The sequence below is a fragment of the Acipenser ruthenus genome, chromosome 1, assembly GCF_902713425.1.
Source record: "Acipenser ruthenus chromosome 1, fAciRut3.2 maternal haplotype, whole genome shotgun sequence".
Lineage (NCBI taxonomy): Eukaryota > Metazoa > Chordata > Actinopteri > Acipenseriformes > Acipenseridae > Acipenser > Acipenser ruthenus.
The window spans coordinates 24,324,587-24,350,238 of NC_081189.1; the positions used below are offsets into that span (position 1 = coordinate 24,324,587).

Genomic DNA, 25,652 nt, shown 5'->3' on the forward strand with positions numbered 1-25,652 from the left:
CATTAAAATTGAGTGACACGCTATTCCATCTTTACTCTGCGCTGAATGCAAATAGTTTACAGTAATTGCTCTATAAACAGATTCGACTCTTATTCGCTGTAACACAGTTCACATTACTACGTACTGGCTGGGGGGAGGGGAACAAATCGTACTTGTTTGTTTAATGTAAATAACGCGTGATCGGAGATGTTCAGCACTGGTTTAAAAAATAAAAAATAAAGTTCTAGGCTGAGGTTTGGCTTTAGCCACTAGTATTTTAATTTGACCATATGCACGTGTTAAAACCCTGTTTTCCATTCCTGATTTATAATTAAACGTAGGCCCTATATATGAATACATGTGTACTTAATTATGGTAATACAACAACCTTCACCTTGAGACAGTCATGTTAGGCATCTTAAACAAAACTAAATGTAGATACATTCTAGTGTATTAAACTTAATATGCAAGAGACGTCGTGTAGACTGCATTTGAGAAGTGATTTTTTTTAAAGCGAGCAGTACATCCTTTAGACTGGCAATTGAAACACACCCTGCGGGTGGCATTCAGCTACACTATCCTAGCCCAGCGTGAAACAATGAGAATAACTAAATGTAACTAGTCGTTCAGATTTAAATATCTATGCACAGTGTGTATGCATGTTAGTTAGCTATGCATTATACGCACATTTCGTATTATAACCAACAATAGCTGCTCATTTGAGCGTCAAATCTTAACAAAATTGTTCTTTATATTCTTACAAGCCAAAACATAATTTTGCTTTAGATTTCTTTCTTTTTTTCATATATTTGAAGTACTGGATGCCCCATGTGTACGCCGTACATAACAGTGAGCGTGTCTATTAATAATGAAACTGTACTTTTTTTAATTTAAGGGTAAACAAATCTATTTTTAAATGTAAGTGAAAATCAATTGTCGTTTTTGTTGAAGCATGCAAAGCCGCTTCAGTCTACTCTGCTTGCTTGTTCACTTCAGTGTGTGAAAAACACTCTCTTTCTAGCTGTGGAGAATCTGTTGACCAATAGGAGGGCTAGGTTCCATAAAAGCATGGATTTCATTGGCTGTAACCAGAAGGGCATTGGGAACAAAGAAAAGTCCTTTCAGGTAGAAGCTGAGCTTTACTCAGTTTGCATTTTCTCTCTGGTAGTAGCAGCGTGTGGAATTTTTTATTTTAGTTTTTTTTTAAATGGCTGATGTGTATAATTTAAAACACTTGGACTAAAACAGCTAAAACTTTCAATGAAGCCCGACGGAAAAGGCACACCCGATCCAATGCAGATCGTAAGTATGACTGTGTGTGTGTGGGGACAGCCTTTCCACGTTCGGCAAGGCAAGTGTTAAATGATTTGGCATTCAATTACTCTGATCAGGTGAAAACATAGTTCACGCTTAAGGAAATTCACTGGCGTGAGTCAGACTAAAGCCATTAGCTTGTTTTAGGTCGGGAAACTGTAACCATTGAATAAAATGAACAAAACACTCCATTCATTATAGGGAAAAAAAAGTAATACTGAATTTTATTTCAATGAATTGGATAATATGTAAATATCAAACCACAGAGGACAATCGGGGCGTTGGTGCAGCCACCAGGGTGTTACAAATGCTAGTTAAATAAATCTGCATTAGTCACATGATACACGATTCTTATTTTGTGAAGATATTTGGAGTTTTTTTAAAGAGGCTTGCTTTGAACTGCTGTATTGTAGAAATGTGTCGTGCAAGCACTTTAGTTGTTGATTTGCTCTGTGCTATTTTTATTTAAGAGGTCACTTAATCAGTTACAATGTGTCAGAATACTAGTTATTTTTTCCACCAATCTTTTTGTGCTATGAGAAATATCTCAGCATAAAAAAGGTACTTTAGTTCTTGTCTGTTTTTTTTTTCATCGATTAATGTTCTCACGACAACCAGTTGAATCCCATTTTCTCACTTGATATTAAAGCTTGCACTGTAACAAAATAGTTCACATAAAAATGGTTGGCTGATGTCTCACAGTGCCCATCCCCCTGCCCTGATCCGTCCAGCAAACCACTCTGCTTCCATCAACAATTCATTACAGCTTTTAGTTGGGTAACGCAAGCTTAAAAATTGTGAGCGAGTCTCTAAAATGAGAACATTTAACAATCTGATTGGTAATTATTAAGAACCCGTAGTATTGTTACTTTAAAAAAAATTGTGCACACTGAATACAAAATTAATTTATACTGACGATACCGTAATACACAGTTATATTTCCCAGGAAGAAATGTTTCCGCAAATGAAAAGAAAATCTCGATAGCCTTTTTAATCTGTCGTGGTGAGGATATATCCCCCCACCCATCAGCAATTAATCTTTTTTTAAACAAAATTATTGTATTGTAAAGTGAAGGGAACCAGTGCCAAATCCAGACAGCCATCCAACTCCACTCCAGATTTTTTGATCCCCTTTATTTTTCTCGGTAATTTATCCCAGGGTTCGCAAATTCTATCTTGTTACAAGCAGGACGCCTGTAGGTTTGTTTCATGGCCTCATTACTTACTGATCTGGGTGGCTGTGAAGTCTTGGATTGAAGGCGGAATGTGAAGTTTGAAAACTTTACCTTGGTGTTTTTTTTTTTCTTCAATTTTTTTTTTGTTATTATTTTTATTGGAGACTCGAGTCCTGTTAATCTTGTCAGATTGTAACTGATGCATTTTTTGCTGTTAAGAGAAGAAAGAGGATTTTAACTGGATGGTTCACTTTTTGACTGGCATTATACAGCAATTTGAATTTTGATTGGGCTCTATGGTATTAATATGAGGCAGTTCTGTAATCTTGGTAGGGTATTTGTTTTGTCGCCTTGCTGGAACAAAATGACCGAAGGCACTGAAGGTAAGGATTATTGGTGTGTTTAAAGATTTAGCGTAGCTGGAATTTGATTGTTTTTTTTATTATTATTTTTAATTCAACCATAATTTGTAAGTGATCAACTTAATGTTTTAACATTGGTGTACTATTTAAAGTGTAGTCTCGTAAACCATACCTGTAGTGTATGTAGCATTTTGGATGAGAAATCAGTTAATATATTTTTTTTTGTTTATCTTTGCCAAGAAAGCGTTTTTCCTGTGTTGATTTTTTCTTTTCTTTTTTTAATTAGGCATGTAAAACGTATAAATCTACGTATTGTATAAATGAGAATTAAAACAGGCTTTGTACATCGTAAATTAATTACTGTACAGGCTACAGTATTTATTTAGTTTACATAATTGTTTTTAATAATAGTATTGGTAACTTAAGCTGCTTTTCTGTAGTATTTTTTTAATTGTAAGTTACAAATCCAAAAAAGGAAGAGAATAACGATTTTCATTAAGACCCCTAATGGCATATTACTGATTATAGCCATACAACTTTTTCCCTTGCTTTTACCACAGGATGTGATGGATCTGGACATAAGGTTGTAGAGCTAAGGATGCACTGATATAATTAAAGGGGAAAAAAGAAAGGAGGGTTAGATACGCAGGTGAACAACGAATGTCCTCTCACCAAGTTCAAGTCGGGGGAATTCATCGACATTTTATGCCAGAAATCTCACCTCCAGGATGTCCATGAATAGTTCCACAGGTGAAAAAAGTGTGGATCCAAACGCAGTTGATACTTATGACAGTGGTGATGATTGGGAAATTGGGGTTGGCAATTTGATCATTGACTTGGACGCTGATTTGGAGAAAGACAGACAAAAATTGGAGATGAATAATTCTGCTAATAACACCACCAGCTCAAAGGATTGTGGGGGTCTGACATCCAGTGGTGCTAATGCAACATCAGCCTTATCGGATGGCTTAAAATTTACATCTGTTCAGCCCCCTGCTCCCCAGGGAAATTCCAATAAGGAGACTGGCAAATCCAAAGTGAAAAGGAACAAAACTTCTAAGGATGCGAATAAATCTCTTTCCTCTGCTGCATTGTATGGGATTCCAGAGATCAGCAGTGCTGGTAAGAGGCAGGAAGTTCAAGGGCGCCCTGGGGAGGGACCTGGCATGAATTCAGCTCTGGGCCAAGCTGTTAGTAACCCAAACACTTGTAATGCAATTGTTTCATGCACTAAAATCAAAGAAGAAAAAAATGGTAAAAATCAGAGCAGGGGCTCAAAAAGGGATAAGGATGTCAATAAAGCGAGGAAGGAAAAGCATGAAATTGGACATGCGAATTCAAGTGCCAGTCCCTCATCTGGCCATCTATACGGATTTGGAGCCAAAGGGAGTCCATATCATGGGGACACTGTGGTGGGAGATGTTAACAAAAGTGGTCTGGATTCAGGGATAATGGGGAACTCTATAGTTTTAAAGAAAGAGGAGGACGAAGAGGAGAGCCACAGACTAATGAAGAAATTGAAATCCGAAAAGGTACGATTTACTTTAATTTTGAGAAATCCTTTAATTTAGCCTACTACATTTCTCGCATTTATTTCACTATAATATAGATAAGACCTGCAGGTCTAATGGCGATAGGCAGTTCATTCTTTTAAATTGATGATCCAATTAAAATAAACAAATACTGGTACTCTCAATTTTTAATTGAATCTGACAGATTATATGTATGTTTTTGTGTGTACAAAATTGTTCATTTGCCTCCTGGTGTTTAGCATTTGTGGATCGTTGTCATGGATATTTAAGGGCCAGTTTCAAATTCAAATGTTTAAAGGGTTTCTGTTTGTACAACAGCCAGGAGTATGAACAGAGAGCAAAGAGTTACATGTTATTATTCTAGTCTCCTGTCATTGCCTGCAGAGTGGGGGAGGGGCTTTTATGTGTAACAAGGGGCTTTTATGTGTAATAATAAGTTTGACTTATTACACCTATTATGGTGTTGGCTGGTTTGACTCATTCAGGATTTATTAAATTAAGTAATACATTACCAGCAGACACTGGATTTAATCAACTGTATTTTCTGAGACTTTAGTTATTTTAGTATTTGTTTTCTCAAGGGACTATTGTTGGATAATTAAAGGTCAAAAGGATGCTGCTGTTAAGGGAAGCAAGGGGAGTGTAAATTGATATGAGATGTAAGTTTCCAAGGGCTATAAGAGTTGCCAGTTGCTTAGTGGTTTGGGAGTTTTTCTTAACTTGTTGCTTGTCATTTCCCATATCCTTAAAATGAAGAGGTTAGGGGCCATCATTATTTCCCTGGTGCTCAAGGGGGAGGCCCATTTGGAGTTTTACTGAAGAAAGCTATATCTGTACTTCCCTTTTGCTCAACCCCCTTACTTGGTTCATAGAGAGGGTGACACGTTATAAGATGCCATTCACTGCCATTTCATTTGGGTCACTGGATGTGTTTTGAATGTCGAAGTAACAGCACTTCTGCACCCTTTGCATTTGAATTAAGATTTACATTCAGCCCTTGTGTTTAGTCCATTTTGAGGCCGGTGTCATAGCATCCAATGTGGTGTGGTTGTCTCTTTTCTGGTTGACATTATCTTTGAATAGTCCATTCTAAACTGTCAAGCTAAGAGTTGATAAAACAAACCTCTGGTGGTATTTAGTGTAGATATTGAAATGTACACTGTTCTAAATGGTAACAAATTACAGCCTTCTGTTTATTAGCAATACTGTTCAGTATTTTTATTTCTCTATCTACTGTAAAAAAAGTCATGTAAAACCTTGAAAATCTCAGCTTTATAAAAGCCAATTAAATCTGTCTCTATTTTTGCTGGCTCTTTTATGCAGAAAACCACAAGTATGTTGTAAACCTTGCCACTCCCTTAATGTACGGATCAAGTCAAAACAGCCTATAATTCTAAGTTGTTTGTGCTATATTCAAGCAGCCCATTTTTTGTGGTTAAGCTGTTACTGGCATGTCTGAATTAGTAGACTTGGAAAGCTTAGTAACCACTCCTCTGGGTTTTTTGCAAAATGCTTTCAATATAGGATTACCGAATAAATATATTTGTCCATCAGCAGTATTAGACAGGGTCTTGGAACTCTTTCGTCCAACAAGAGGAATGGAATTATGCATTTGATTGGCTATGGTGTTAGTTGTGTAGACGGTCTTTGAAGGTAAGATGACTCTTGAATTATATCTGTGTGTTGAACAAATATTGTGTGTTAGCCAGAACTGTGCAGTGTTTAACACTAGAAAAGCAGTTTCTTTGCCAAACTGGTTCACTGACAAAACCTTGAGTTCATTTAAAAGGCAGCAGCATGGTATTTGTTTTTTGACAGCTGACAGAATGCTAGCTGTGCGTGTTTTGAGATCCATTTGGAAAGTCCTGTTAATGTTTCGGGATGGAATTTGACCCCCGTGTTTTTTTGTCACATTTGAAAGTGTTACATTTCACATACGAGAATATGTTTTATAAATTGTTAACAATGCTGCTTAAGCCTTCAGTGGTTTGTGAGGGAGGGAAATATGCAAAAAAAAAAAAAAAAAGTGTTTATTTTTTATGCATTGTACCGGTATTTATCAAATAGAATTAATTGAGGGAAGGTCCTTTATTTTTGCCATCAACCTGTCCTATAGCTGTATCTGAGCTATTAAGCTGAAACTAGCACTAATGTTATCTACCTAAGTATAGCTGCTTGGAACTTTGTAACTATGAATTGACAGACCAAAGCCTCTTGCACTGTTGAGAAGAGGTTCTGCCCTCTGTTCAGTGAAATTGTTCTGGGTGATCTCCTACCTGACCTCTGAGTGTGCACGAGCAGGCATACAATTGAACTTCTCTTGACAGGTTATCTAGGTTTAAAACAAGTTCATGCTGGTTAAACACAACAAAATATGTTTTCTAATTAACAAATTACAGTAAGTGTACAGAAGCTAGTCCAGTTAATGTGTTTCCTTAAATTGCATACTTTTATCAGCACATTAAAAATCGTAAAGGGTTTCTAGAGTTGTTGAGCAATTAAGGCCCTGTCCACACTACATAACCGATCTCGAGAACCTTACTCAACAAACATTTAAATTAATCCAACTCAAAGCGTTCACACTAAAGTACCGTTTCATGTTCAGTTGGGCTTAATGTGCACAAACACTATTAAAATTGTTTGGTTACAGTTCTTGGCAGCCCAATGGACTGTGAGACTTAACAGGACATTATCGCACCGTGCACTGTATTTTATGTTTATAACCCGGGAAATACGGAGCACATAGTGCTTCTTAGCATGAACGTTATGGCTTTGTTTCTTAAACACAAGGTACATTTTATCATAATCTGTGCTTTTCATTTTGAACTCTGAAGTTCTCCTTGACCGATTTCATCGCTCCAGATATCAGTGTGCCATGATTTCGGCATCTGATCATGCAGCTCCATGATCCATCATTTTACAACAAGCTTCAGAAATTGTATATGGTGCAGCAATATTGATAGTCTTTCACAACTCCTTCAGATGCCTGTTCTGAGACTTGTATTGGTAATGTCCACACATATTGGGATATTGGAGGACGCACAGAAAGTGTAGTTTGTTATTACAGGGTCCACACTTATGAGAAACCGCACTACCTGATGAGATCTAATTTAGAACCTCAGGAGGTAGTCTTGAAGTATTGAACGCGTAGTGTAGACGCTAACCGTATTTAGCACTTTTAAGCTGGTTTAAAGGGCCTTGGGGACAACATGCAGCAGATGACACGGAAGTTAAGCATGTGTTCTTTAAACAGCCTTGTATTCAAAATGTGGTGTTCTTGGAGCTTCCTCTAAGCATACAAACGTTTTATAAAACATATGGTGTGTTTCTTATGTGGAATCTGGTATTAATTCAGCTTTTCTTCTATGCATTTTGTAACCAAAATCATTTAAGGAACTAGTCTTAACAGTGGTAAGGTCTCCACACTCCTGACGCGATGCGATTTGTCCGGTGATTAAAATTGTATTTTTGCTGCCACTACCTTTCACACCAGTGGTGATGTCATGGCAAATTTCACGCCCCCCCCCCTCCCCCCATAAAAATATATTAACAAACATTAGTAATACACGTCAAAACAACCAGTACTAAATTAGTTAGTGTATTCAAATTAGGGCCAGGTTTTTCAATATATTGCAAATACGTGTAAATACGTAAACACACACATGCATATCTATGGTTTAATTATATAATGAAATCATATTCTGTTTTGTTTGTTTTGCTGCACAGGTTATGTATTTAACCACACACAGATCAATGTAATGTAGTGTGAATGTCTTGTGTCAAAAATACATGTTTTATTTATTGTTTTGTCGTGGTGTGACTTGTCCTGTAGCGTCTGGTGTTTGGAGATCTTTTAAACATAATAAAATCTGCTTATTTATTTTTAATGGGTAATAAAAATAATGCTGGGTATACTGTAACAATTATGAAGTTTCTTCTATTGAAATTTTTGTATGAAGTTGTCAGACCTCCATAGTTTGGCCGGTACAATTCCTTGTGTTAGTCAGTCAGCTTTGCTGCCGTTTTTCTGAGCTTTTGATAAGCCATCATCCGGTCTTTGTCCAGGGTCTTTTTATTGAGGCTAATGACTGGTCTTGTGCCGCCTTGAGATAAATGACATTATCTCTGAGTGGGCTGACAGGAAACAGACATGTTAATGGTAAAGCTCCAGGGAAGACCAACTGCAGTTGCGATGAAAAAGAAAGGCAAGGAAACTCTGCTTGTGATCATTAACACACAATACATTCTTGCTTTTCCCAGGAGGGCCGTGACCATTAAAAGCAATGTCTGGGCTACACAGTCTAGAAAGTTACAGGCTGTGGTTCACATGAAGTGTTGTTTTGTCTTTTGCGTTTTTAAGGTTGTGGTTTTCATGTTTTTGTAAACATATTTACAAAATGTTACAACTACTGCTTGGTAATGTTTCTTTTATAACCTGAGACAGACAGAAGATATCTGGTCTGGATTATGCACATACAAAAGACATCTGTGTACCGTAATCAGGTCTCACTTCGTCACAATCTCTTGTCCTTGAGCTAAGATTATTCCTGTCAGGCATACTCTAGAGAAGGCTGTAGGATGGGAGTGTCAGTTTATTCAGTGCTCAGTCCATTAAACATAATAAAACCACTCTCTTGCAGTCTTTAAAATGTCAAAACCTGCATCTGTTTTTTTTTCATTTCTTTCCAACAGTTCTAATTGTGGATTTCTACATTTTTCTGATGTACGGGATATGTTTGTAGTCGTGTGACCTTAATAATAATAATTGGGAATCCTGTTGAGTAATATCCAGCTTTATTGTAAAGCTATATTTCTACATTGTTTCAGACTTCAAATCATTCATTTTAATATTTTTTTAAAAAAAATGAAATAGATAACTAAAGAGACATTTTTAAATGAGCAAAGTAATTTACACAATTTAGTAAACATCCCTACAGATTGTGATAATGCTATATTACATTTCAGCAATTCACTTCGGATATTATTGCATTTCTTAGGGAAAAATAGCACAAGGCTACAATGTTCAGTTTACAGTATGAACACAGGGAGACCCAGGAGTAGATCTGGAGGTACTTTGTGTGGCCAGTACTTGCTGCATATTGTCTGTATTGTAGTTTCCCTTTAATCCTTGCTAAATGGTCTTGGCAAGTAAAACAAAGCTTTTGCATCAGAATGATTAGTTGTAAAACTATTCAGATATTCATGCATAGATTACAGTCTGGATTGACAGACAATGGGGCTGTTTTGTAATGTTTTTGGAAGCGGAAAGGAACTTCATTAGATTGACTGCTTCAATTCTCCAATGTATGGTTGTTAAACTTTGATTTACCGTTGAAGCTTAAAACAGACTATTGGCTAAAACAGAAAAAGGAAATGCTTAAAACAATCTAAAACAAAGAATGCATCACTCGCCTTTCTTGTGGTTTTAATCATATTGATATTGACAGCCTCTTATTTTAATGATCAAACAGATGGCTTGCAGCCACAGAGATGTGCTTCGACTGTACAGAACATTTATTTTTTAATTTTTTTCATATTTCCCTGGTGGCTTTTTTATTGAAAAGGAAATATGAGAAGACCTGGTGGCAATGTATTACCTTCCCATAACTGTCCTGAAATTACTGCATGCCATTTGTGCTTTTATACTAAAGTAGCCTACACTAAGTCTGGCCTTGAAAGGATTTGCTAAAGTTGTCTTAGTTTACAACAGAAGAAACTTCAAAGCAACCTTGGCTATGCTGCTTTCAAAATGTCTTCATAAATAGGTTCTTTTCAAGACACCATTTCCATAAAGGGTGTTTCATGTAGCCATTCATTTCTCAAAGCTTTCCACATCTGGAATTTTGTGAGCCACACAAATTTACACAGCTGCTTTTCTCAGAACGTAAGCCTACATGGACAAAATGAATCTTCTTTGCTTGCCTTTATGTCCAAAACTCCTAAAATCTTACCCTGCTTTATTGATTGCCATTTGTAGACATGCTTGCCCCATCTCTACCCAAGAGACGCAAGAAGAGAGTTCTAAAGACTGCTCAGTGTTTCTTTTTTTCATTGCAGTACATGAGGTCAGCGTCCATCATTGAAAATGTCACCTCCGTGGTTGTCTTGGTGACTCATTTGTGGTTTATGAAAATGTGGAATGTGTTTTTCGTTGGTTTCCAAACAAGATATAATCAATATATTGTTTTTCCATCCTTTGTTAGTCTTCTTTGAAGGACAATATTTTTTAAGTCGATGTAGATTAAGAGAAAAAAAAAACTGAACTTGTTCTCATTTTTTAAACAGATAGAATTGTTAGCAGATGCAGTAATCAAATTGTTTGTTCATTGCCCAAATACTTCACCATCTTTCCCCATGAATGTTATAGCAGATGCCAGACACTGAAGTGCAGCTGTTTCCATTACACCATCACTTTTTTTTTTTCACAATCTCTTTTCTCTGTTAAAAGAAAAAAAAATAATGCTTGCAGTTGGCAGGCTCCTCATTCTAATTCTTTGTTACAGTAACCTGGCAAGTGGTTTGCTTGCATTTAGGTTAACAGCCTAAGTTAAACACACTAATGATCTATGCTTTTATTTTTTACAACCAACTACTTTTTTTTTTTTTGCTGATGTATTTCTATAAATATTTTTATAGCTTTGAACTGTCTGATATGCAACTAAGAAAGCTCCAGCCAGTGTCAAAGTACATTCATTTTAATCTAGTACCCATTTATTGCCAGGAGCGTTGTAAAACTGTCATCTCTTTGCAGTGTTTTTGCCTCTCTCTCTTCATTTGCTCCATTTTCTACACTTGACAAAGTCCCCCTGAGGCAGAGCCCTAATCTGCTTTCAATTAGATGTAAAACTGCAGCGACTACAATTGCCATGTTATGCCATGTGTGCAGTTTTACTGAAATGAGTTAAAAATAGTTAATGCTGTTATAACATTTATTTATTTATTTATTTATTCATTCATGCCCATTGCCGATTTTTATTAAAATGGTGTTTACTTAAACATATGATTGCAAGAGTTTTTTTTTTTTTTTTAAAAATCTGTCAAACGGTGACTGGGTAGAAATGTTCACAATTGTGCACAATTTAATAAAGGGACGTATTTGGTAGTAGCCCACGTTATGGGTGACATGAGGTTTGTGAATTCAAATGTAAATGCGTTTAGCAGTAAAGGTGAATAGGAAGCCCACCATAGATTATTAGTAGAAGCACCCCTTGTGTAATGGAGTTCAGCAGACGTGCTGGATTAATTCCTGTGGTAACAAAATGGAGTATGATCGATTACGAAGTATGATGTTGCTGTTTGATCTTCAAATGCCCATTATGTAATGAACATTGGGTCACCAAAAATGACAATTTCAATATAAAGCAAACTGGCCTTGACAGGAACAGGAGGTGGTACTTTTGTATGTCCTCCTGAAGCCTTCTAGCAGTTTTGTGCTTTTAAACTCTAATTACCACCATGTCTGTGAAAAGCATTTTGTTGATTTAACTTCGCATATAGTCCAGGGGTGGTTAAACTTCCTGACCCTACGAGCCACGTACCAAAATTTCCATATGGTCGAGAGCCGCAAGACACATACTGTAAAACATGAGATGTTTGCGAGAGCAAGACATTTTAAATACTAGCATTGTTGTGCAGTACTGTAGTTGTGTGGCTATCTCTTGATGGCAGGAAAATACACAACAAGGGATAGAACATTGCAGAGCCTGCCCGGTTTCTGTGTAATTTGTATTATACTGTAGATCTATAGTGTATTAAACTTTAAATGTAACACTGGTGTTTTTCCATTATATCTGTTTATGCTGTATGTATTATGTACTTTAAATAAAGTATATTATGAAGCAAAATACAACAACTGACCTGATTTCACCAAAAACACCACATAAAAACAAATTTTTCTAAGGATTCTTTTTGACAAGCTCTTCCCTTGAAGATTTGAAAACTGGGTTTAAAAAAAGACGTGTGTTTTTTTTTTTTGTTTTTTTTGTATGACTGGTGCGTGTAAGTACTGTTGAGATTTGTGGATGACAAATGCACTGTATTTATTTTGAAAGGGATTACAGTACCTGCTCATGACCAGACATAAGATATGTAAATATAATATTAATTTTAGACCTGCAATATTTAAACATGCATTCTCTAGTCTAGCGCCACCATTCCAATTTTTTGAAGAGATTCATTCATCTGAATAAGAACGTTATTCAAGCGATATTCCATTCTTGCCATACAAAACTCTCTTGAGTCATTAAATCAGCTTCTTTACTGAACGCCGAAAGCAGCATCTGCCTTAAGACTGATCCAGGAGGATATTCAGATGAAAATGTGTTTTCATGACGTTTGAGGTTGCTTGCCTTGTACAGACTAGTGTGTAAGCGATTTGTTGGAGATTAGACACAAGTTTACCACTTTTCAGTGAAAGCAAACTCTTTCTCCCAGTCTGGTTTAAAGCCTCATGATTTCGTTTATTACCCGTGGAGGGTTTGCTGAATGCCATTGTCTCCACAAAACAAATGAGCACTTAATTCAAAATTATGAAATTTACTTTCAACTGCACATCCGGCTTCGAAATGTGCATGCGCCACAAGTGACGAAATATCCTTGAGTGAACATGCAGGCTCAAAGAAACAGGCCAGAGAACGGAAGAGAAGAAAGAATAATTAACACAAATGAATACAGAGAACATAAATAATAAACATTGTGTTTATTTTTACTTTCTCTTATCTTTACTTTACTTTATTTGAGCTGCAAAGCGTGGGTCACCCAGCATTTCACCGGGAGCCGCACTTGAACTGCAAAAGGGCCGCGGTTTGGTCACCTCCTGATATAGGCTTTAGATCACTACAGTGTGAGTTTTTAATAATTATGAAAGTACAAGGCTTGAAAAATAAAATGGTTTCATTGTTTTGAGAAAATAATAGTCAGCACTTGGCTATACGACACTCAGCTAACACAACACTCGGCTTTTTAATCTTTTGCTAAATTGCATTGCCTCTTACATTTTAAGCAGTTCTGTGCATGGGTAACATTTTGATTTCATTTTGCTGTAGTGTCATTTAATTGGGAATTATACATACTGCCACATGTACCGGATTTAAAAGTATGTACTGTATTACAGTTCGTGTCCAGTCATCTCTTTTGGCAAGTAATATTTTCAGAATCATATCGTTCTGAATTAAAATACTACTACTGTTGAAAATATAGTACGGTACCAACAAAACCAACTACAGTACATCTAAATGGAAGCCTACTCATTTTAAAATGCAACCCTTTTCAGCTATGTATTTTTGACATTGTATCTTTTTTGTGTTCCCTGAAAAAACTTAGCTTTTTGTCTTTTAGCTGTGTTATTCCCCCAACTTGTGCACTAACAAATTTCAATGAAAGAATCAATGTCTCCCTTTACAGTTCCTCAAAAACAAGTCATATTTTTTCTTTTTGTACGAAATGTGTGCGTGTGTGCAGGGCTGTTTGGGTGGCAGTGGGCAGGTTACAACGTGTTCACTACATACACGTAAAATAAGATGAAATCATTAGATATGCGCCACACGTGTTTAACTGCCACTGAAGTCAAAATGTTATAGGGTCGGATATATGAGTGCTGACTGTAAAAAAGGGTCTAATTTGTTGTCCAAATGCTCAGGACTACTGTTGGGAGTAATGCTATTTGTGAGGTGCTAAAGCATTGGGAATTGTTGTTATCTCTGGTCTTCTGTTCCAAGATGAAAGTGGAAAGAGCTCATTGCTGAGTGCAGTTAGCATTTATTCTCCTCCCCACTCCCCCACCCCAGAGTGACATAAACCTGACAATGCAAACTGCTTGTAGCTATGGGGCACCAGTTGTTGGCAGAGCAGACTTGTTTAGGGCATTCTGAAAAAGCCATAGTAAATCTAACAGAACGTTTATGCTGCTTTTGATCCCTCCTTTCCTTTCTTTACAAATGCGGTTCAGTCTGCATTCATGAAATGTTTAAAGCGGGAGAAAGAGAAAATAAAGGATTCCGTGTAAATCAGCCTTTGTTTTACTGCCCCAATTAATTAGCAGCTCTTGGTAATAGCTAGTACAGAACTGAAGCGATTAATTTGCTGTTGCATGTTTTGAAAGGCCATTGATTTCCACAAAGCATTTATCCTTGAATTTCTAGATGTTGAAGCGCATATGAGGAAAAAAATATATACATCAGATTTCAATACAACAAAGAATCTCTCCCTGTGACAGAATGGGGTTTCTTTTCTTTTGTGAATGATATAAAGATCTGCTACAGCAGTGTGCTTTACTCATAGATCATTCAAAGCCTACAGTAATTAGAGTTAAACTAAAAATGCAATTTTAATGACATTTGTAAACCTGTATTTTCTTTTTTTAAAACAATCATCTTTAATTCCTCAAGTATTTATTTTTTTCCTGATGATTCGTGTGATTCACGCAGGATTTTTGTGTTATTAAAGAGTGAACGACGCATGGATTGCAGAAAAGTATGGAAGGCCATCCGGGTTAACAATGCATTATTTAGTACATGTTTCAAATATTTATTTGGACCAATCAGAATACATGAAATACTATATGTTCTAAATAAATGTACATGAACTACACATTTTCTACGTAGGGGCTGGTCATTTTACAGTAGTGGCTGGTCATTTTACAATAGTACCTACGTAGGGGTTACCACTGAAGTAAAGTGATTTCTAAGGTTCTGAAACTGCCAGTTGATGCGAATTCAAAAGTATTCATACTCTGACAAGGAAAAGGAAATTAATAGCTCAGGAAGCTTTAGCAATAATAACCTCTTTTAAATGATTAGGATATGTCAGCGAAGAAAATCAGCCCCATAAAAAGATATTACCACCTCCATGCTTGACAGTAGGTATGGTGTTCTTTTGTTTGTACGCCTCACCAGACTTTCTCCAAATGTAACGACTGTCTTTTTTTTTTTGTTTGTTTGTTTGTTTCATCACTCCACAAAACCTTTGACCAGAACTCATATCCATCATTCAAATGCTGTTTTGCAATCTTTAAGCAATTGTCCTTGTGATGTTTTCCTAAGAGTTGCTTTTTTTCTTGATAATAGAAACAATAGTTAAAAATGCTTGTAAATCTTCTTGTATCCTTCTCCAGCTTTATGACAATAAATAATTCAGATAGCTCTTTATTTTTTTCCAAATTGACTTACTGGTAATGACAGCAATCGTCCTATGCCTAACCCTTTTATACTCTCTAAGAATGTTCACCTACAATCCAGCTTTTTCTAGACTTTTCTACAATTAGGTTCTGCATTATCATATTGAAATTTCTAGCACCTGGTAGACAATAATATCATAGCATCAAAGGGTATGAATACTTTTGAATTTGCATTTTTTGAGTTTTGCAAGAAACATTGCTTAAATAAATAATTGTAGACATCTATTTCTTGTAACTTTTTTTCTTGTAACTAATTTGCTTATTACAGAAAAATGTCTCTTGAAAGGCTAAGAGTTCAGCTTAATAATGCGTGTTACAAAATAAGTACTTTTTCATTATTGTCACAGATGAAAAAGGGTTGTTCACTAATATGTCTAGTAAAAAATAAATAAAAAATAGCAAATATTGCGCACATCCCACCATAAACCCTTTAACCACCTATACTTGGCACAAGAAAATCTGTTTGTCTAAATAAAATCATCAGTGTAGTTAAAATGCGCAAGCTTACAGTAATACTAATAGAGGCCAGTTTGTATTTTGAATAACCCTACTAACGGAAAAGGCTGGTATTGGCTCCTGTTTCATAAACACATGCAAAATACTCCAGCAGCGCAGACTAACACTTTTTTTTTTTTTACCGGTGTAATAATTGATCTGTTCACCCAAAATGACATAATCCACAGACCACTTCTTAAATATTCATTGAAAACAATGCAGTTCTGTCCTCCACCTCCTTTCCTCTGGTAATGTTGGTCTGCCCCATTGTAGTTTTTATGAATTTATTCTTTAAAAAAGCAAAATGTTTTTAACCAAACTATCTACCCAGCATGCAATTCCTGATGACAACTGACAATCTTAGCAAAATATGACTTTTTTGCCAGTTCTTCTTTTGTTTTGTTTTCTAAAACAATGTTTTGTCATTTTTTTTTGTTTTTTTTAAAACCTAGGATAACTTTAGGTCAATATCCATTAAACCAGACAACAAACACTTAAACCCCTGTTTTTTCTACTGCATTTAAGTTAGTTTACTTAAATAAAAATCTGTTGATTTGACCCACTAAATAAGTCATTTTTTATTGACACTTGCTTAGATGTAATAAAAAAAGACCAAAAAAGATTTATGTTATTTGAGACACCTTGTTTATCTGGTTAGGAATTTCTCACGCGGGGGTGAGAGTAAAGTAGAACCTGGTAAAATACGCTTTGTCTGAAGCCGTCACTTGTTTCAGCCTAAATATCTTCATAATGACAGTAAACTGCAATATACTACTTTTAATCTTTAAATAGTGTTAAATTAGGCAGCCTGTTTCTTTTCCATTATGTTAGAGAAAAAAAGCATAGGGTCCTCACATTACATGTTACAATACATTCTCTTAAGCACGGTCACTAGAAAACAAAAATAAATAAATCAAACATCTCAACAAAGCATAAAATTGAGACTGTTGGCTCGATTTTTTATTTTTATTTTATGTACAGGTGTTTTTGTTTTTACATTTGGCCCATTAACACCAGTGATTGCTATAAATAAAATAAAAATGTGTTGTCATAAAAGAAAATAGAATCTTAGAGAACGAATGGGACTGCAGGAAATACTATCCGTATAATACTGAAAAATGACAGAATTAAGAAAGACAAGTAAATAATATATACCTCTACCAAGATTGATATTGAATATAACCATTACACAGCAGTAATACTGTATATTGAAACAAAATCAGATAAAAAGAAACCTATGGGAGGGGGGAGGGGGGAGGGGGGAGGGGGGGGGAAGCAGAAATGTATTGTGTAACAACGCACACAACTCTCTCTTCCCTCTCCACTTTATCGGATGGCCCTCCGTTGTTGCGAATGTGTTTACATCCATTCAACACATATTGCTGTCTGTAATGCCCAGGTTCCCTCCATGACCACAATAAGAGTTGTGTGAAGGCAGTGTGAGAGTACAGTGTAATGTGCAGGAGAGTAGCATGAAGACAGAGTGAAAGCTGCAGGAAAGCACCATGGTGGTGGTGGCGTGAGCTAGTGTGACTCACACAGCATGAACTGTATCTGGAGTGCTGCTGACTTTCTATTTGTGACGTGTTTTCATTGAGCTTTGGTTTGAATGCAGTATATTGGATTTACAGTGAAGTGCTAAATGTCAAGTTTTGCTAGGTGATAATTCAAAAAAACAAAGTTGATGACCCATTGCAACAGAAGTAATGAATGATTTTTCTGCATGCTTTCACCTAGTGATTGACAGGATGACAGAGAAGAGAGAGTGGCAAAGCTTACATGCACACATGAAGCTATTTGATACTTTGGCTTCAAATGTTTTAGTACATGACAGGGTACAGTATCTTCAGTCTCTTTAGGAACTTGATTGTTTATTCAAATCGAGGAAGCTGTAAGCTAATGGTCTAACCTATTATTTGCAGTGGATTTTAAATTAAGGATTCTAAACATTGCAGGGAAAATACATGTAAGAACTTTAAAAGATACCTCGCTCTGTGCTTGCAGATTATTTAAACAATTTAACAAAGGAAATTCCACATGTATATATGTTTTGTTCAGTGAGGATATTGCAAATACATATACTAATGTTTTGTGCAGTCATGAGAAATTACTTCTCATATTGGTTAGTCTAAGAGTGCGTGCATAATTTGGTAAGCAAAGCATTTGCTGTGGTGGATGTGGTTCTAAATCTCTGTGTTGAGCAGCATTTGCTTTCTCATCTTACCCACAAGGTCTGTGACTAATCCAGCAACTGTGAGGATTTTGTCCATATGTTCTCTTTTAATCGTAGAAATGTGACCTTCCTCCAGGCAGTGAAAAAAATTGACTTATCAACCCTGGTGTTTTGAGAGGGAGGTGGTTGTAATGGTAGCCCTGTTGATTCTAAACTCTTATTGATATGAGATTCTGGATTACAGTTTGGCGCCTTAGTAGATGTGTATTTTTAGTACTCTTTGTGTAATATATGCAGCTGTGTATTTGAACAGGATGTAACCAAATCCTCCTTTCAAATTACTGTTCTCTCCCTTATATTCTGTTTTAAAGGCATGAATTGTTAATAAACCAACTTGAAATGGCCCTTTTTAATAGGTAGACTGAAAAGGTGCAGTATGTCCTATTTAAGCAACAGAAGTGTTACAATACAGAGGTTTAATCTCCCTTAAAGTTTGATGAAACACGTGCCCATAAATTGGCACTTTTTGTAGTTCCTGCCAGCTTCTTTTATGGGCCAGGTCAAGATTCAGGAGAAGTGAAAAATACCTTGTGTTGGGTGGCTGAATTACAATGACAAGCTTTTACACCGCCCCCTCCTCTTATTAATATTCCCTTTGATGTGCGCTTGTAAAACAGAGGATTGGCTGTTTAATCTTTGGGATCTCAAGGGCTTTTGGCACTCGCCCATAATTGATGTGTTCACATGGCTGCTGTCTGACTACTAATGATTGGATAGGGGTGCAATCTAAGTCAGTGTTGCTTTTAAATTACGTTTGATAAACTGCGTTAGTAGCCTGTTCATTCAGAAAGTCTGAACATGTGCACTCTGAGGCCCCACATGAGCTTTCACATTTTTTTGAAGCCTCAACAAGCCTAATCAAGTCCCACGATTGTTAAATTGTTCCTACCATCAGTCAAATCTGATATTATGATAAATACAATGAGCAGAAAGTCTTTTGATTTTATTGGAATTGGTGGTTTCATGTTGCTTTTGGGTGTTTTGTTTTTTGTGTTGCGTGCCGTTCCCATGTTCCCAATGAGATACGGCTATCAGGCCAGCATACTATACTGCCTAATCTCATGTTTTACACTGAAGCAGGGTTCTTAAACTAACCCTCAGACTGTAAAATGAGCTATGGGCCTCCATTCTAACATGATTTTCCTGCCTCCTGTCTAAAATACAGCTGAAATGACTCTTGCCGTTTTATCGGCTGTCTGAACTGACTCCATTTTAAGATTACTTTACAGAATGCTTTTTGTTTTGTTAAGCACTTAACAGTAATTGCAAAGCACACATTTTTGAAAAGTCTCTATTTTATTACAATGATTTTCCAGCTGTATTATAGCTACTGTATTTCATTTCCAAAGATTAGCTTCAGATTTAGCCCCAGCTGTTCAACAGTGTGTAAGGAAACAATCCTACACTTGCACCATTTTTCAGTTTTGAAATTGTTCTGAACAATTGGCACATCCTTCTTTTTTTGTCTGTGCAGTGTGAAAACTATTGTTACTTTAATTAAAACCAATTACCGTTCTCCACTGTGCCCCCCCAACACACACACACACACACACACACACACACTATTGTGTCAGATCATTTAGTCTCCTTTGCAGTGTTTTAATCTTTGTCTAAATGTGTTACTCCAATGAGGCTGCATCACACCGTTCTTTTATCACCTTCATGTTGTATTCTGTAACCGAAGTTTTATTATTTTTTTTAAACACATGTTTTTATTTTGTCTTGTTTTTTGTTTGATGAATAGCAAGGCTGCTACTCTGCATATACAGTACCAAAACCTGGGAATAATCAAGTCTCAATAGCAGTGATAAACTGCTATACGTCTGTTTTTGACATTAACTTTCTTCAATCTGACAGGCTTACACCACCAGCTGTTTGACTCGTGTGCCTTTTTTTTTCCATGGAGATGGCTGCCTCTCTGCTCTCTAATGGGCTTTCAGTAATCTTTCAGGATACTCCTTGAAAAAGAATCTGGACAGGTCTTTTAAAATGCAATAATATTAGGTGAAATTGTACACTTTTTATAGAATACTCTCAATAAAGCAGGGTTGAAAAGATCTTGTCTCTAGGGCCACATGACACTTTGTATCTCCTTTCCATATTGGTGACATGTTCACAATGTAACAAGGGACTTTTTTTAAAATTGCATTGCTGCTACAGTTTTGGTGCACAGTTAATTTGACCAATAAATGTCTGGTTTGGTACGTCGTCTTGGAATTTTGCAAATAAAATCTGTGTCCATTACCAGGGATTTAACTATATTTCTAGACTTCGTTACTTGTTCCGCTTGTTCCCACATGACATCTAGGAACCTGTGGTGATAACAGACACACTAAATAAATCACAGTTACTGCAGCAGCAGTAGAATTGGTCAATGTTAAAAAATGAGCCTCGCATTAAAGGAGTTTTCCATCAAGCCCCAGGCTTTTTTAATGCATGACTTTTTTTTCTTTCCCCCCCTCCATGTTGTTGGAGGAAGACTCAAGTACCAGTTTATTGCTCCCTCCCTCTATATGGTGCACATTAGGCATTCATTAGCAGATAACAAAGCATTCACAATGACCCTTGCTTTCCTGACCTTTCCTTCCCTTACAACCCACTACCCCCACCCCAAAAGAAAAAAACAGCTACTGACCTAAAAGAAGAGCACAGTAAACTGATCTTATTAGGCAGGACACAAAACAACATTTATGTATTTTGATATCATTGTTATAGCTGCTGTCTAGCCTCAAGCACAGAATAGTAGAAAATAATATCCTTTTTTCTGGCTTAACTATATCTCGGAAAGGCTGGTTTAACTTACTGTTGACTGCATAAATATACATTCTTGAGTTGAGTGTGTTTCTGGTTTCTATTTGGAGGTGTACAGTACTGAATTTTATATTTAAATAAGAGCTATTGTTTTGGAAGAGGTATTCACAGAACATATCTGTTCTCAACAAGAATTGTATGCTGGTACTGGTAAAGGACACCATGACAAAATAGAACATCTGTGAAAAAACACGGCAAAATAATCATGCAGCATTTGAAATCTTAACAAAACCATTATTCAGAGCACGGATACTTGACAGATGAGTGCTTTGATGGTCTACTGAAAGCTTGCAATTGTAGTATGCTTGGGTAGCCACAAATCACACATTCCTTGTTGTAATATTTTCTTTTCCCTTTCCTTTTCTTGGAATGTACAGTACCTCTTATTGCAGATGTATAAATTGCCCAAAGTAATTTTCTTTCACATGTTTCTTCTCTAGGTGGATCCCTTGTTTACAGTGCCTGCACCTCCTCCACCAATTTCCAGCAGTATACCACCACAACTCCTGCCTTCCTGTTTTTCTCCATCCTCAAACATTTCTGCCCCAACTGAACAACTGTTAGTAAGGACTCGTTCAATGGGAGTAAATACATGTGAAGCTGGAGTTGTAACGGAACCAGAATGCCTTGGGCCGTGTGAACCTGGAACTAGTGTTAACCTTGAGGGCATTGTATGGCATGAAACTGAAGAAGGTAAGAAACTTGGGTTGTTTTCTACCCAATCATTTATTTTTCCCATTTGCATTTTAATTGTAATGTGTGAAATAAAAAAACAGGGTTTAGCTGTAATTTCACTCCAGACGACTCCATTTTAGTTGTTTGAGACCCAAGATGTTAACAGTTTTTCAGTGTTATCACTTGTTGTCGGTGCCCCCAATCTTGTGAATTTGAAAGACCCTTGGGTAAAAGGGTTCAAATCCAACATGCCTAGGTGGTGACCCCTACCTCTTAATCTCAACAAAAGTGAAATGTTGTTCAGCTGTAGGCTGTAGTTCATAAACGGACAACCACATAACTTTCAGACATGCAGAGTAATTTAAATTTGAAAACCTCAACCCGTCAAAATGACTTTATATATAAAGCCCTTTATATATATATATATATATATATATAAAGGGGTGTTGTAGTGCTGATACACTAAGGAGACATTCTGGTTTTTTTGTGGATTTTGCCAGCACAGTTCATTTTACCAAAAATAATTCAAGAAGCTGCTATGTTCAGAGTCCAGCTAAACTGCTGTTTATTGAAATGTTTAACCAGCTTTGGAATGTGTGTTTTTTTTTTCTTTCTTTTTTCCCTGTGGTAGAATGAAAGGACTTGTAGTGGCTTTTAGTAATCGTTCATGGAGAATAAACTGGTCTTCTGACCCTGTGCAGATTTTCTGCCTGACTGACAGCAGTGCCTGTAAAGTTGTGTTTTTTTTTGTTTGTTTTTTGTCCTTCCTCGAGTTTATTGAAAGGAATTTACCTCTGAAATATACACTGCATTGTAAAGCACTCTGTGCTGCAGTACTGTGTATTGAACAGTAAGGGCTGTACTGCTTGTTCAAACATATCCAGTTTCATTTTATTCTCTTAGGAATATCAGAGTCTTGTTTCCTTATTTATTTCTTATCAGCTGGCTGATTAAACCTTGAGCATATAGGATTTCTTGTAATTCTGGAGAACGGAATGCAGTACAAACTGTACCAGACGTGCTGTAGATAATTTTTGGTAGACAATGAAAATCCCATGTTTTTGTGTTTTGTTTTGTTTCTTTAATCTAAGGATTGAATGCAGAAATAAAGAGCGATTTTTAGTTTCACATTCATTGGTGTCATGGTTTCAGTGAAAATTCTTTATCTGCAGGTAACCAAAGAACTAAAGTGATGTGTGGACACAACTGTCTTAGCTGTGAAAAAAGATAGCTAAACGTGGAATTGTATATATTACTGAGTCAAGATTAAATTGAGCATGTCTATAGTGTTTGCAATTTTGTTTCATTGTAGTATGGCTTTCTGAACTGCTGAAGTACTGTGCAATCACAATTTGGGGTACATGTACATACATTTTGATTTGCTTTTGGTATACTGTGGTGTGTGGTGGTGTGTTGTATGGTGTGTTTTTTTTTGTGTGGGTTTTTTAAAGCCGAATTCCTGTCTGCCGTACCATTCTAGTTGTGTTGGCCTTTTGTCATGAAATAAAAAATAAATGTGGCGTGGCTTGCTGTTTCATGCCCTATAATCATTAGTAAAGACATTCTGAACTCTGAAAAGCATTGCGCCTACAGCATGCATTTTTACAAGGAGATCAGATGTCTGGTTGAATGCGAGCATTCTTCCTTACTGGGGAACAGATACCATTGGCCTGGAAAGCTTTAGAAGATGTTGCTCACACTGCAGTACGGTTTGCCTCTAGAAATACAAGAGGACATCAAGGGTTTAGGGTCAAGGTTTGTGCTTTTCGAAGCAGCTGTGTGAGTCTTTTGTCCTTTCTAATATGGAAATGGCTGCTTTTCATTTTTTGTAAGTTGTTGTTGTTATAATAAGAATTTTGCTTTGTTGTTAATGTTACATTGATTGAAATGTGCTTGTGTGATTGTATTATGATCAGTGATGTGTGAACTACAAGCTCACTGCTTATAACACAGACCTTAAATCTTGAGCTTGGCCTTTGGAGACGGTTTGTGTAATGAATCTGCAAAGAAAATCAAGGCCCCATCCCCCTGAGGGACCAGGTTTATTTCGGGGGGGGGGGGGGGGGGATAATTGTACTGATCTGAAAATTGATAATGTTAAACAATTTTTGGTTGTAAATGTGTGTCATGTGTTCAAGCTGTTGTGAATCATTTTAATTTAAACATCACTACAAAGCTGACTCTGCCTTTACATGGAAAACCAGCTAAACAATGCCCTTATTTAAATGCAGCATAGCGAATGGCACTCAGCATCTTGGATAGGTGCCAGCCAACTGAATTAAAGGGCAGACAATATTGTGTGTGAATCTCCTAAACTGCAATACTACATTACCTGCATCCCACCAACAGAATTAAATCCAATACTGGCTCCCCAGAGCCTCTTCTACATACACAGTAAAGTTATTCATTGTTTGAATTAACATACTGTAGGCAAAAGGGAGAAAGAGGAGAAAATCTGACTGGAGCTGATTGGTCTGCGGCTAGCAGAATGTGAAGCGGCTTGCTGCAGTATCAAGGTGGGTGGGGGAGGGGTACTGCTGGGAGCGTTCAGGGTGTAGTTGCATACAGCAACACTTGCTTCACTCAACAGCTTTAGTCGCATTCAGCAGCATGGCATGACAAGCCAAATTGTCATTTACTAGCACTTTAAGATGAGGAAATGAGGCAGCATTGAGCTTGCAAGGGCTCTGGGTAAGAACCCAAGTGCAAGGATTGACTTGTTGTGTGTAATTTCATTGGAGAATCATTTTTTGGTATTCGGAATATGGATCTTTTTCTATATCGCAATGATTTAAGATTACATTTAATTTTTTTTTTAAATAGTCTTGCTAGCTTATTTATTCTTTTTTTTATTTTGGGGAATTTTAAAAACCCTCATACCTTATGTGTAGGGCTTGAAGTTTTCTGTTTTACTCGATTGATAACTGAACCGCCCCCCCCACCCCCCCCCCCCCACTGTCTTTCTACATAAAGAAAATGGCTTCCAGAAGCTGGCCCATGTGTAAAGACATTGCAACTGAGCAATCAGCAATTTTGTGGAACAAAGTAATATGCTAGGAATGTCAGTGTGTAACTTGCTTAGCAACAGGCTTAACAACCACGAACCCAAACAAACCAGCAACATGGTGTCACCAGTTTGTTTTGATGTTACGGTTTTATTCAGTGATGAACTGAAAAAAGTTATAATAAATATATGTACAGATATGCTTCTACGAATGCATATTAAAGTTTTTCTTGTGTACGACTGCCATTATTATTATTATTATTATTATTATTATTATTATTATTATTATTATTATTATTATTATTATTATTATAGCTACATAAATATCAAACCTTAATCCGAGTACCATGATGAATGTTTAAATGTTTGGAAAAAATGTAAATAACTTGTTGTGTGCTGAGATTAATTACTGCAGTACGGTATGCCAAATGATGGGGTGGGCAGAAACAAAACCATTAACTGTAGTGCGATAGAAACGTGGTGTAAAACGAGTTCTACATTGCCGGAATCCTAATGTGGACATCCTCTCTTCAACACGTTTGTTTACATATTAGTGAAACGTACAGTCAATGTGTTGTAGTAACTGAAATATGATGTGTTTGAGTGGTGTTTATTTTTAATAACCGAAAATAACCGATTTTGCCAAATAATAATAAAAACCGACCCCCAAACTAATCAAAAAATAAAACCTGAAATATTCAAGCCCTACTTACATGTGTGATATATTTCAATGAGTGTTTGTGGAAAGGCCCAGGGCTTAGCATAAGACTTCACAGTAGAAGACTTTATAGCACAGTAGTTTCATTAACAGCAGTGTTGCTAAGGCAACCTTTTTTTCATTAATACCTTTCAGCATTAGCATTAGTGCTATTCAAAAACAACAGAATCCTGAAAAGTAT

General features: G+C 36.5%; 1 protein-coding gene across 3 annotated transcripts in view; it reads left to right on the forward strand.

Annotated features, from left to right (window-relative positions):
• The first annotated feature begins 1,052 nt into the window (after positions 1–1,052).
• Positions 1,053–25,652, forward strand: part of LOC117409553 (zinc finger protein 608) — a 45,432-nt gene continuing 20,832 nt past the window's right edge. The window contains exons 1-3 of one of the 3 annotated variants that reach the window (XM_034924660.2): positions 1,053–1,281; positions 3,391–4,362; positions 21,515–21,767. In XM_034924660.2, coding sequence (XP_034780551.2) covers positions 3,559–4,362; positions 21,515–21,767 — 1,057 coding nt within the window. In that variant the 5' untranslated portion in view covers positions 1,053–1,281; positions 3,391–3,558. Of the gene's footprint in view, positions 1,282–2,061; positions 2,852–3,390; positions 4,363–21,514; positions 21,768–25,652 lie in introns of those variants that run through there. The other 2 variants (XM_034924661.2, XM_034924662.2) reach the window with 2 other exon arrangements.